The 13971-nt window shown below is 40.8% G+C and overlaps 1 protein-coding gene across 4 annotated transcripts in view; it reads right to left on the bottom strand.

Annotated features, from left to right (window-relative positions):
- ATP10B (ATPase phospholipid transporting 10B (putative)) overlaps positions 1-13971 on the bottom strand; it is a 275419-nt gene that overhangs the window by 87941 nt on the left and 173507 nt on the right. For all 4 annotated transcript variants that reach the window (XM_025867091.2, XM_073890325.1, XM_073890323.1 and 1 more), the window contains one exon: positions 9309-9513. In XM_025867091.2, coding sequence (XP_025722876.2) covers positions 9309-9513 — 205 coding nt within the window. The remainder of the gene's footprint in view (positions 1-9308; positions 9514-13971) is intronic.

Below are 13971 nucleotides of genomic sequence, written 5' to 3'. Positions count from 1 at the left end.
TTGGGCTGCAGGGGGGTAGGAGACTATCTAAGGACTCCTTACAGTCTTGTGTGGACTTTATTCAAGTGGACAGATATTCTGATTCTTATTCAGGGCTAAGACTAAATTTAATCTTGAAGCTGTGCTATGACATTTTCTAACCTCTAAGGCAGGGATTTGGCATGCCGAGCAAATACTGGAAAAAGAATGACTTCTGTCATTCTTAGAAGGAACCAATTACTATTATTGGTGGGATTTCTTGTTAATAATTGTCTTTGTGATTCCCTGTTAGAGTCTGTAGTCACAGCCTGTAGCTCTCCTGTTTAAACCTGAACCCCCCGTGCACACTACAGCACCTGACACAGAGGACATATCCAGTCGATATTTGGTGAATGAACGACGACTGCATGAGGCCTGAAATACACATAGCTGTCACCAAATGGGCAGTGGTGTCTTCACAGACTGTTGCACAGACAGACCTTTTCTGCATACATTTTTCTGGCTATGGATTACTGAGACAAAAGAAAATGACATGAGAGCCCATGTTTTGTACCTCATGTTTTTGGCAAAAGAAGTCACAGAGAAGAGACTATGAATTCCAATTTGAGAAACTTTTTATTCAGTTGTTCACAAAAGATAAGATTGTTATGTGTCACCCCTGATAAACAACAAAATGACCTAGCACAGTATCTGGCAATAACTGGACCTTATCAGATATTGGTTGGATAAGTGAGTTTACTCAATGAACTATGGTGAGGTAGGAACAATGGTTGAGAGTGACAAAAATGGTTTATGGGAGCACAGAGGAAGGACTGATTCACTCTGGGTACATTGCAGAGGATGTTGTGTAGGCAGAGATAGGGCAGATAGATAAGTTAGGTACATAGAGCCCTGATGCATTATATATATATATACACATATATATAAAACAGACATTTATTGCTGAGGTGCTCAGAACTCTCCTGCCCCGTAGGCCAATTTCAACCATAAAGTCGAAGTAGAGGATGCCAATCTCAGAATCCTTTCCCTCTGGCCAGAGTTAATTGGTCTAAGGGTGGGTGCACAATACCAGCCTGGTCAATCAGTCTCTGTCTTTGGGATGCCTTTCAATCTAGACTCAGAAAAGGTTCCCTTCTCTGGAGGTGAAGCTGTGAGTGCAGGTCTATTTGTGAGAGATGAGAGCCAAACATGGACAGAAACCCAGAACAAGAAATGAGGATTGCACTGATGGATTCTAAATTTCTGGTTGACACTACCCCAAGGCCCAATGCACCTTATTTCCTTTCAATAAATTCTCTTTCTGTCTAAGCTACTTTGAATCAGAGTTTGGTCACAGGCATTGAAGAGTCTTGCCTAATCCTTATACTAGACTGGTATGGTTCTCCTTTGAGACATCATATATTTCCCACACTGGCCTGAAATACTCCCAATTATCCCTGGTGGTTATGACTGTGAAGGCCACTGTTCAACTGTAAATATGTTACCGTGGTGTATGGAGAAAGTGGGAAGGAGGAAAAGTTTAAGCTATCATCTATTAACACTTTGCATGATTACATCTTTCACATAACCTAGCAGAGCTTCCTCATAAGGCCCTGAAGGGACAAAAATAGAAAAAGACTTTTTAATAGAAGTTTCCAAATACTGCTTAACACTGGGAAGGGGAAGGGAATCCCCCATGTTTCTGTGTGTGTGCGTGTGTGTGTGTGCGTGCGTGCGTGCTCATGCTCTAGAACAACTCTGGAGGAGAGGGTCACCAAAAAGAGGTCAGAGGGTTATCAAAAATAAAAGTAAGTTTTTTGTAGGGTTATTTCCCTCATGGTCTAATTATTATTATTGCAAATAATTATAACCAAAACTTGTATAGTTGCAGTATTTTCATATTTGTGAAAATTGTATTTATTTGAGAAATAAAATATACATGTAAAAGGATCTAAGAATCACTTCAGCAATGGGAAAAATAATAATGTACATCCGAATTGAGTTCCAATTTTGGCATAACACTGCATTAGTAGGGTAATCTTTGACAAGATTTAATCTTCCTGAAATTGTTTCCTCATCTTGAAAATGTTACTAATTCCTACCTTTTTTACTTCCAAGGATTGCTGTGAGTGTCAAATATCAAAGGGGGCTGTGTAGTATAGTGGCTAAGGACTTTGCCTAATGTGAGAGAAGGGTTTACATACTTCATATTGATGAGGTTGTGTAAAGACCTCTAGTCCTGATTTTCAAGATTCAGCATAAATCTTGATGTATTTAATCTTTAAAAAGTCCTAGTTGTGTCCATTTAAATGGCACGGAGATAATGATCAATCCAATAGCAATATGTACCTCCAACATGTACTTACTGTGATTTCTAAACACTATCTTCCATTGAGAGGGACTAGATCTATTGAAGACTATGGGGGTCATGAAAAAGAGCTCAGGAGCCAATTCAAAGAAGGTCCCACTAGCTAAAAATGGGGCAGTCAATAAAGATAACAACTGCACTGATTTGACACACATCAAATCTGTTTAAATCCATCAGTGCATATTGATACTAAATAACACAAACTCACTGGTCACCTTCGCAGGATGGGAGGGAATCAATTCATGCAACAGTAACATATACACTCCCAAACACAAACCTAACCTGAATCAGATTTAGGCACGAGTTCTAACTGCCAATTTATAGAAATATAATGAATAGGGAAACATGTTTAAATGACATCTAGGAATCAGATTTAGGCACGAGTTCTAACTGCCAATTTATAGAAATATAATGAATAGGGAAACATGTTTAAATGACACAACTGGGAGACAATGCGAACAGCAAAATCGAGACTGTAGGAAATTTTACAGGACAACCTGATTTATTCAGCAACAAAAACTAAATATACAAGAGAAACAAAAAAAGAAAGCTGAATGGGGAAACTCTAGAGTAAAAGAGAGTTAAGAAACTTATCTAGGTCTTTAGACTTGGATTCTTATTCAAACAAACCAGAAAATATCGAACACTGATGTCAAAGCTGACATGAAGAAATTAATGCTAATATTTTTAGGAATGACAATGGTATAATTGCATGTTTTGAAAATCCTATCCTTGAGAGATAGATATTAAAATATCTACAGGTAAAATGTTGCAACATTGAAGTTTACTTCAAAATAATTTGCAGAGTAAAGAGGGTGAGGCTATAGATAAAACAAGATTGTCTATGAGTTGATTGTTGAAATTGAGTGATGGCACATTAAAAATTCATCGTATTATTCTCCCTACATTTGAATATACTTGAAAATGTCCATAATAAAACATTAAAATAAAATAATTCTGCCTGAGTTTAAATCCAAGCTCAGTCCACTGCTAGCAGGGTTACTTAACTGTTCTTGCCTCATTTGTCAAATGGGGATAATCAAAGTGCCTACCTCGCAGGGTTATTTATGGAGAGTAGAAAGAGATAATAGGTATAAAACACTTAGGAGAGCTGCCCATGGCACACAGTATATGTTCAATCAACTTATCTAATGATATTACTTATTATCATTATATATCACGATGTAGATTTTATATTGAAGGGATGCTAGAAAATATGATCTCTGCTCAACATTTAAGCAGTGGTTAATAGATAGAAAGACTATCATTCTTAAGGGAAACTTGGAACAGCCTACCAGGGGCAGGTCTCATTACAAAATCCACCAGGAAAGGGGATTTTTCTCTGGTTCTCAGGGCTGGCAGGGTTGAGAGGACAGCAACCTTTTGCTTCTTTTTAGGTATGTCATCACTGAACTGGGAGGGTAATAAAGGACTCCCTATCCTCCCTCGAGTCTTGGCAAAGTGCTCTGCTGCCTAAATATGTTAAAGTCAGTGCACACATTCACTGTAGAAGATCCGAGCTACAATGATTCTTCCTAACTGAGAAAATGGCTTAAAATCCCTAACCATTACGGAAGGCAAACTAGTTAAAAGGGAGAGTCAATTAAAAATTTTAATTTGGGCAATAAACAGATAAGCACAATTATTACATTAGTCAATGATGCCCTAGGCCAGTGCTTTCAAACTTCTCTTGTGCATAGCAGTCACCTGGGGATCTTGTTAAACTGCAGATTCCAGTTGAGTTTATGGCAGGGCCTGAAATTCTGCGTTTCTAACAAGCTCCCAATTGACAATGAAGAGGCTAGTCCACGTATCATACTTGCCATAGTAAGCACTTGGTTGGCACTGGGAAATGATCTGACACATGTTTTAGTAGGAGTTAGGATTCGGTGATTTGGATAATAGATAGCCAGGAAAGTGTTTCATCTGAAATATTAATTGGAAGAATTAATTTCTGATTCTTTGGCTTTGGTATTTTCCATTTACCAAAATAAATGGCACATACTCCTTCTCAGGTATTAAATGCCTACTACCCATCTTGGAAATCCTTTTGAGAAGAGATTTTGGGTATCAGAATGTCATCAAAGAGAAAATGGTACAATTTAATTCTCTAATAAAGTCCTCTGACCTGCTCAGCAGACCTTAGCATAATTCTAATTTTGGATTCCTTCCCTTTCCTCAGCAATGGGATGTGGGAATAAATATTTCAAGAACAGGTCAATAATTTTGTGAATTCAAAGATCACCCAGCATGATAAAAGTCTAAGTTGAAAAAGAAAGTTGGCCTCGTCCAAGTTGAATTCTAAGAAAAGGATTTTGAAAGCAACTCTTTGGCAACCTTGAGAATGATATGCCTTGTCACAGGAGAAAGGTACTTTTGAGAAGCTCTTTTATATTTGTAATTTCATTTGAACCTACATGGGAAAGGGGAGGATGAATTGCCTAGGGCCTTCTCTGTTACTGCTCAGCTACTGTGATCATGTCTGCTCAACAATCCAGGTTAATTCCCCCCCCCCAAATTTTCATAGGAATGCTAAAATTATTGCGCTAAAAAATAGTTCTGAAAACTCAGGGTTAAAGAAAGTTTAAAAGGTCTGTTGACTGTATATCTAAGAGACCTTACTATGTTGATGTACATTGGACCTCCAAGAGGGGTCCACAGGACACAGGTTTCCCAATCAGATTTGACCATGATCCTTGTTTTCTAAGAACTATCTCTTGAGATAAGCATTTGGCACACTCTGCCTTGAGAAATGGTGATCTAGGAGAGCTGGGATGAAGTTTGTCTTATTGACTCTGAATTAACAGAATATACTAATCTCTCGTCATCCACAAGATGGTAAAAATGGGTGTGGGTGTACAGATGGGGTAGGAAGTTTCTAGAAATCTGTTAGTAAAAACCCTTTTGGCAAGGTGAAGATCTTATAGTCACTAGGGGTTATAGGGAAAACTAAGAAATGCCATTAACACTTATTATTTAAGATATCAAATTTCCAAACAAACCATATCTGTAGGTGCTCAAAACCTTCTCTGAGACAATGGTAAAATTTGCTGCTTCTATTCCTCAGAGTTGTTATCTGTAAAATGAGGATAGTAATATCCTCTTCATAGGGTGGGTGCAAGGACTAAAAGAGACAGTGTATGGAAAAGCACTGGCACATGTAAGAAGCACGGAGATGGTAGTTTTGTTCTTATTATTAAAAGTGTTTTTTGTAAGCGCTTGAGGTGACGCCTTTCCTTTGCTGTACAGGCCTTCAAGAAGGTGGTAGGTGGTAGGTTCATGTCAAGATCATATGGGGGAACATTTAAAAAATATGCATGCCCGACCCCTACTCAGTCCTAGTGAGCCATAATTTAGTGATAATGGGGAAAAATGCATGTATATTTTTTAAAAGTTTCTCCCTGTGGTGATGATGGTACATCTTGAACACCAGTAATATATTTGGAGCAAATTCCTAAATTGTGATTCTACGTCTCCTGAAGTAGTTCTGGAGTATGTTCCTTGGAATAAAAGGTCTCTGTGGTTAAATGTTTAGAGATGCTGCATACTGGTCCCTGTCCCCTCTCCTCCTTGGGGCTTATTAAAGTACCTGAGATGTCTGGCAGTACTATTTGAAATATTTGAAAATTTGTAAACTGTTGTCTTCTGCTTTTTGATTTTGCCACATATATTTTTCGTGCAACTCTCATCAATGTCTGTCCAATACATTTGAGAAATGCTGTAGTAAAGAGAAGAGAATTCTACCTATATTCAGAGATCTTTTTGCACTGACATAAGGGAGAAGCAAGGTAGCAAAGAGCAGACCAAATTCCTTCTTCTCAGGGAGCTGGTTAAGCCTACTTTTCAATTTTTTAAATTTTAATTATTTATTTATTTGAAATATTTTATTTGAGAGAGACAGAGAGAGCATGAATGGAGAGAGGGAGAAATAGACTCCCTGCTGAACAGGGAGCCTGATGTGGGGCTCGATCCCAGGACCCTGAGATCATGACCTGAGCAGAAGGCAGACGCTTAACTGACTTAGCCAACCAAGTGCCCCTGGCTAAACCTACTTTTATTCTTCCTGCCACATGCTACTTATATGTGGAAAGAATATTGAAAATGATAAATGTGTGCATTCAAGTAAGCATCTCTGGGTAACAGTCAAAGGGCCAGGGAGATGAGCTACTATGAACCTTAGGAGCTGAGGCTTTCGACAAACTTGGGTTTGAATCCTGGTTCCAACACTTTCTGGCTCAGTGATCTTGGACAAGTTATTTAACCTATCTATGCTTCTTTTCCTTCTGTGTATAATGGGGACAATAATAGCCCTGTCTTGCTGGGGGTTTGTAAGGATAAATGAGATAATCATGCAAAGCCCTGGGTAAGGACTTAATAAAAGTGCATCATTATCATAACTATTATTATAAAAATGGAAAAACACACTTACACAAAGTGAGGGGAAGAATGAAGGAACAGAATAGAGAACACTAAAAACCTTGAAGCTCAAATAAATCTTCTTCCCTTCACAAATGAACATTTTTTTCTTTTTTTTTCTAAGTCATTATGCCAAGTACCCTGTGAGATTTCAGGGGTAGAGTTTGAGAGAAGTTATTAAATTGGCTGGTCTACCGCACTGGAGTGTGAATGACCCTTTCATCTTGCTCTTCTTTCCAGTCAAATCCCCAACTATCTGACTAATTAACATACAAGAAACAGCTTGGGAGCTACTGCTAAAGACAAAAAGAGAAGTGGCTGGTTGAAACTCAACAACACTGTGCTCTGCCCCTGGAGAGAGAGTAAAGAGGACCCAGAACAGTGTTGAGGATGCTGGGGAGGGACTGCTGAGGGGGAGGTTTGTAAGCATTGTAAGAAAATACAAGTTTCAATGCTCCCAGAGCTTTGTAAAAAAAAAAAAGAAAAAGAAGAATAGAAAGTCTCAGACTTTCTTTGCATGTAGTATGGCTGAGGGGACAATTCTATATCTCACACACACACACACACATCCACGTGTGGATGTGTGTGTGTGTGTGTGTGCGTGTGTGTGAATCACGTGTATTTCTTATTGTGAATTATGGTTAAAGAAACTTAAAAGCCTCTGATCTAGAGGGCAGGCCACATGGCCCTGAGCCAAGAAACAGATTGCTGTGCATCTAGAATGGCTTTGTGAACTTTCCCCCGATCCTGCCCTGCTTTTTTGTAAACTCTAGGGTGATTGGTGAATGTGGTAAGGACAAGCAAAGGGGAGAAAACTCAGACACCACACACCAGTGCAGTGAGTGGAGCCTGGTGGAGCCTGGAGACCAAGGGAAATAGTGAACCTGCAAAATAACAAGAAATGAACTCAGAACCTGCAAAACAACAAGAAAAAGTGGATGGCAGTGAAGTGGTCATGATGGTTTCCACGCCCAGGGTAGTAAGTACAGCTGAGGTAGCAGTAAAAGTCCATTTATTGCGGGCCTACTATGCACCAAAACCCTAGATTTTGTTCCTTACTTTCTTTATCTCCTTTGAATCTCCCAGCGGAACTAGGGGAGAACTACGTAGAGATGAGAGAACAGTCTTCTGAGGACTGATTCAATCATACCAGAGAGATTTTTCGAGAACTATTCATCTGGTGCTTGGAGAGAGGCAAAATGAGGTATAACAAATTGTCTTCTCTCAAGAAGTTTCAATCTAGATAACTGAACTCTAGCTCACAAGAATCTCTGAGGAATGAGCACTTGCTTTCTTTCCTCTAAATCCCTGACTCATCTAATTTCCCTCTTGACAAAGCCTGGCAGAATGAAGAAACTGATAGATTTTTTATTCTTTTCCATGGACAGAAGAAGGAAGGGAAAAATGAAGGGGGGGAAATCAGAGGAGGAGACGAACCATGAGAGACTATGGATGCCAGGAAACAAACTGAGGGTTCTAGAGGGGAGAGGGGTGGGGGGATGGGGTAGCCCAGTGATGGGTATTAAGGAGGGCACGTATTGCATGGAGCACTGGGTGTTATACACAAACAATGAGTCATGGAACACTACATCAAAAACTAATGATGTACTGTATGGTGACTAACATAACATAATAAAAAAATAAAAAATAAAAAAAACAAAAATCAATACCTTCAAGGGGAATTTTAATTGAAAATTTCAAATTTTCACCCCGTTTCAATTTATCAGCACATATTGCCTCTGAACACCACTGACATTTATTGCCAGCTATTTACTGGTCTCTTACTATGTGTCTACCTTCACACTAAATAATTCCTATACATGTCCTTTAGTCTTCAGAATCACCCTAACGGAGAAGGTACTATTTTTGTACCCATTTTCCAGATGAGGGAATAAAGATGTGAGAGAGTAGTAACTTGCCTGAGGTAAGAATATTACTAAATGGTGGGGTTGGGCTTTGAGTTCAGTTCTGTCAGCCTCCAGAGCGGGCTCTTAACCACCAAACAGTAATGACTTCCCTATGATGTCCACAGTACCATACATGTAAGTGTGGGAGTTAACTAAAACTGTTGATGATCATTCCCTGTTTCTCTAGGAGGGAAGGTAAGATGTACACAAGTGGAAAAATAGTTAACAGTACCTTCCTATATCTTATGCTCTAGTCAAAGTAGTACTGGAGAAGATTCAGGGAGAGAGAGGAGCTGGGCAGGATGGGCAGGGACTGCATAAGCACGGAAAAGTGGGTTAGTCCCAAGGGTAACTGAACAGATATTAGATTCCTTGGTTTAGACCGAAGACCACAGTTTCCTTAATAGAGTGGGCCCCCATTTAGGCATTCTGAGGCTTTCAGCAAGTTATTTAACTTTCCTACGACTGTTTCCCCATGTTTGATAAGGGGATAATACCCATTAAGAGGCTTGCTTGGAAGATTAAGTATACCTAAGTGCTTGGGAAAAGGAGGCATCCCCTACTCTCTCCTCCAGCTACCAGGTTAAGTTCAATTTTCCAGTAGTTGGCTTGTTTCTTCCCTTTGACCTTACTTTCGAAGATCTTAGAAAGAGCCTTACCTGCTCTGAGAAGCCCTTCACAACACGTCTTTGTTTGAGGTTTGTCTCTCCATCCAGGTTGGCAGTTTCCAGGTGGCAGATCCCGCTGGGGTCTGAGGAGAAGAGGAGGAGTATGTCTGCTGGGATGATCTCGTTGCATTTCATTTGGATGAAGTCTCCCACACGCACATCCTTCCAGCACTTCTGCACGTAGCTCCGCTCTTTTCTTGGGTGGGAGAACAACAGTGAATTTTAAGGTTCTCCAGAAAATTAATCAGTGAATGGAGGAAGGTCCCACCTGTACCTAAATATCCCCCAAGCAACTTGTCACAAGATTGTTTGGTGTTCTACCTTGCCTCAAATGACCACCATCATAACTTTCTGGAAAAGCTTAGCATGGCCCATAGAATCCCACTAGTAGAAGATCTGTCCTCATGATCATTTAGAGTTTTGACTGACTGTTGGCTGTAGACTAGGTACCGTGCTCAGCCTTGCTTCCTAGCAGAAGAAAAAAAATTAAAGAAGAAGCTGATTACATAGTCATATTACTATAGTACTCTTAATATACATCATTTTCCAGAATAGCCAGTTATCACTGCAGAAAGCAGGTTTGCAAGGAAAGATTGTTTAGGAAAGATTGTTTCTGATTAGGAGAGGAAAGTGGCAGTAGGAAAGTGGGGATAAAAACCTTTGTGTAGGAAGACCTGGGGTGGTGCTGAAACGGAAAACTCCGGGCAATCAGGGAATTAGAAAGACAGCACCAGGAAGTTTGACAGAATGGGACCCATGGTGATCATAGAATCAGAGGGCTAAAGAAATCTCAGGAAATTATGAACTTTCTTTTCCCACCCAATTTATCAAACTCAGATATAACAGTGGCAGCAATAATCACAAATGTAGCATTTCTGCCGTGCCAAGCACTAGGGATAGTTAATACTTTATTTATTTGCATAATAGCCCACTGGAACGGATATTGTTAGACCCAGTTCACAAATGAGGAAATTGAGGGTCCAAGAAAAATTTCCCAGGGTATTATAAAAACATCTGAAACCTGAGCCCAGAGCCAACCTGACACCCAACCCCACAGTTTTCACTGTTTGGAGATCCTACCTTCTCAAAAGTATTCCCCTCTCTCCTCAGGTCGCAGGTGTATGGCAGCCTCAGCTTCTGCACCACCAGCCAAAGGACTCCCTACTACCCAAGTCAAGACATTCCATTTCAAGGAGCTCTCATCTTAGAAATTCTTCCTTCTACTTAGCCAAATACTGAACTAGTTCTGCTCTCCTGATTTATTCCATCTTCTACCATTTTGTAGATATTTTAAGGCATTCATCAGGTATTCCCGGAAGCCTTTTGGACTTGCCGAGTCAAATTTAACTTTCCAAGTGCTCTTTATTGCTCTTGTATGACAGTTTCAAGACCTGTCCTGAAGGTGTGGACTGTTTTGTCTAAGGCTGTATTTGGAAATGTTCCTCTTTAAATATGGGATTTGGAACCAAACCAATATTCTACACATGTTCTTTTCAACTGAGCCCAGCTGGCTTACAGCTGGATGCCTCTGAGCCCAACCAGGCCTAGGGAGGGAGGCTCTTCTTTGCTGTTTTTCTCCACTGGTGCTGAGCCCCTCTGGGCATGTTAATGCTTCTGTTTCTGTTGGAATTTGGGTGCCCTGGCCATGACAAGACTACTCTTTCACAGAGAAAGAGGTGTGACCTTAATTTTGCTTTTCTTTTTTGACTTCATAAAAGTCCCTAAGGTGGATAAGGGTTTGAGGTCTTCTTTCCTTCTTTGGTGCCCTCTGGAGAACCCCAAACAAGCCCTCCTAAGACTCTATTGTTCTTGTCATAGAAGATCCATGCAGAGGACTCCCCTAGTCCCCTGAGATGAGTGTGCTTTCATCTGGAAGGCCAGTCAAGGGAAGGTCTGATCTGAGTCTATAAGATAACCAGGGACACCAGTATTGGGGAGCATCTTGCCATGCTAAAGACCCACAGAATTCTATGGACATTCCTGTGGCTCTAGAAAGCACAGTAAAGCAGCCACTGGTATAATCAGTCCATGGGCAGTATCATCCAAATGACTAATGAGACCACTTCTGAGGATTTGGGGAGCAATGCATCTGTAGCATTTTAGTAATAGTGCTTCTTTCCATGGAAAGACATTTAACACATTTCTAAACACTTTTTGATTCCACCAACTTATTTTATCACTTATTTTTCCTGTAAAGAATAGGGACAGTACCCCCTGTATTTTTTTCTCAGTGGCATTTCAGAAATATACTTATCTGTTTGTTTATTGATATATTTAGGGTGGCTACTCCTCCATCAGGGATGTGAATATTACTGTCAAATAATTCATTGTCTTTCTGCTGATTCAGGGAAGGATTTCTTTTTTCTTCAGAGTAGCCCTGAGAACACCTGTTAAATGTTCAAGTATAAGGCTATTTAAAGGAACTGGAATGGCCCATACTCTCCATGGGAGAAGGAGTCTCACAGGGTCAAAGAAAGATTGTCCTCTATTGCTTTTGTTGTTGCTGTTCTTTTTGAGGGGGTGCTTAAAACAAAACAAAAAATCCTAAATATTACAGCAAAATTGCTCCAAGGAATAAAGGATTATCACTCAACTTGTCTACATTCTTCCCTCTTCTTCTTCTTCTTCTTTTTAACAAAAAGATTTTATTTATTTATTTGACAAAGAGAGAGTGAGTGAGCACAAGCTGGGGGAGCAGCAGAGAGACAGGGAGAAGCAGGCTCTCCGCAGAGCAGGGAATCTGACGTGGGGCTTGGTCCCAGGACCCTGGGATCCTGACCTGAGCCGAAGGCAGACGCTTAACCGACTGAGCCACCCAGGCGCCCCTCATTCTTCCTCCTTCTAATAAAGGACTCCACTGCTTATTATGGTATCTGGGTTATTAAGGGGATGGAAGATGGAAGGTTATGGAGATGAGCTTATGGCATATGCATTTTTATAAGCAGTCACTTCTGTGAGCTGCGCTGGAGTGTTGTCAATTCCCATCGGGATGATACGTATAATGAGGTCAGGGAGCCACCCAAGATGCTGTAAGTCAGACCAGACTCTGATTTCTATTATTCATTAGAGCCTAAGGAAGTCACTGCCTTACTAGTAACAATCACTTCTGTCTTTCCCTTAGGTTAATCCTCTCTTCCTTAGGATGACGTGTGGCAGTAAAGAAAAATTCTTAGTCCCTGTTGTAGGCACACCCTCCCTTAGGAAAGAGACTGCCCATCTTTGTGAGTGTGCACCTCAAGCAGAGGCACATATGCCTTGAGGCACACAGCCTATTACATGTGTCTGGGATAATGAAGCTACAGAATCAACCTGATTTTGGGATGGTTTTAAAAAACGTGTGTGTGTGTGGGGGGGCGGGATATGGTTTAATAACTTAGCTAGGACATAATTTGATGAATTATATTTATATTAACCCAAACATAGCTATGTTATAGAATCAGAGTCAAATTTTAAAGGAATTTTGGGGGATAAAAAATGAGACATCAGGGTAAAAAATGAGACATTTCATTCTTTCACTTGGCCACTTAGTGCTGATCTCTTGGTTCTCTGGGTCCATTTCGTCTCCCCAACAGTCAGGAGTATGAGTATGTCTGTGGAAAAGTCAAGGAGTCACAGCCCAAGGGGGTCCAGCCAGAGGAAGTGATGAGTGGCTGAACCCCGTTGATGCGGAAAAGCAGCATGCCCCTGCATTGAGTGACACCCAGATGTGGCCAGCAGCTGGCTGGGTGCCACCTGAGGAAGTCATTTGGAACAGCTGCCTCAGGTGGATGAGTCCATACGCTCCTGATCACCTCTCCGCTCAGTGAGTCACACCTGGGAACCAACTGCTATTTTAGTTTCATGGGATGTTCACTGCTGTTTAAAAATAAGACAAATCAACATGGCTTGGGATGAAGACTCCATCTGGCAGATTCTGCTTCAAGGAGAAATTAAGTGGTGCCATGCTAAATGGCCTTCTGAGAGGAGATGGGGCTTATTAAGAGGGAAATAAACAGCAAGAGAGGTTTGTAGCCAACTGGATGCCATGGGGAAGCAGGTGAAAGGAGGGGAATGGGGGAGGAGAGGATGCTTAAGGCTCCATTTCTCAAGTGTGTGGGTTTTACAAAAAGAGTTTCAAGGAACTAGAGTAGAGAGGATTTATCAGGAGGTTTAGTTGTCTGTGGGACTTATTCAAAACAGGATGATGAGCTTCCTTCTAGAAGCTTGAATGCCAGACATAGAATGGTCAGCATTACTACCCCAGGGTGAAAGAGGAATGCCAGGGAGAGTGAGTGTAGTGTAGGGGTTAAGAGTGGGTTTGAACTCCAGCTTCACAGCTTATTACCCATGTGACCCTGGGCAAGTTATTTAACCTCGCAGAGCCTTTGTTTTCTCAGTTGGCAGTAATGTGTGCGCTTGGTTTGTAAGCGGGAATTGACTGCCTCAGAGAGTTGTTGAAAGGACTGGTGACATGACCCATGAAAGGGACTGAGCTCAGGGCTTTGCATTTGGTAAGTACTCAATAAATACAAGCTTCCTTGATGATGATGATGATGACGACGACGATGACATGATTATTAATATCATGGGGAGTGCTAACCCCCTGCTCTGCCAGCCCCAGCACTCTCTCCTTCATGCAATGGGGACACCCATTTTATGCCCATGATTGCATTTT

The sequence above is a fragment of the Callorhinus ursinus genome, unplaced genomic scaffold (assembly GCF_003265705.2).
Source record: "Callorhinus ursinus isolate GAN/ISIS: 27379988/994484 unplaced genomic scaffold, GSC_fseal_2.0 scaffold3, whole genome shotgun sequence".
NCBI lineage: Eukaryota > Metazoa > Chordata > Mammalia > Carnivora > Otariidae > Callorhinus > Callorhinus ursinus.
The sequence above is the reverse complement of the archived record's forward strand: the minus strand, read 5'-3'. Positions and strand labels throughout refer to the sequence as shown.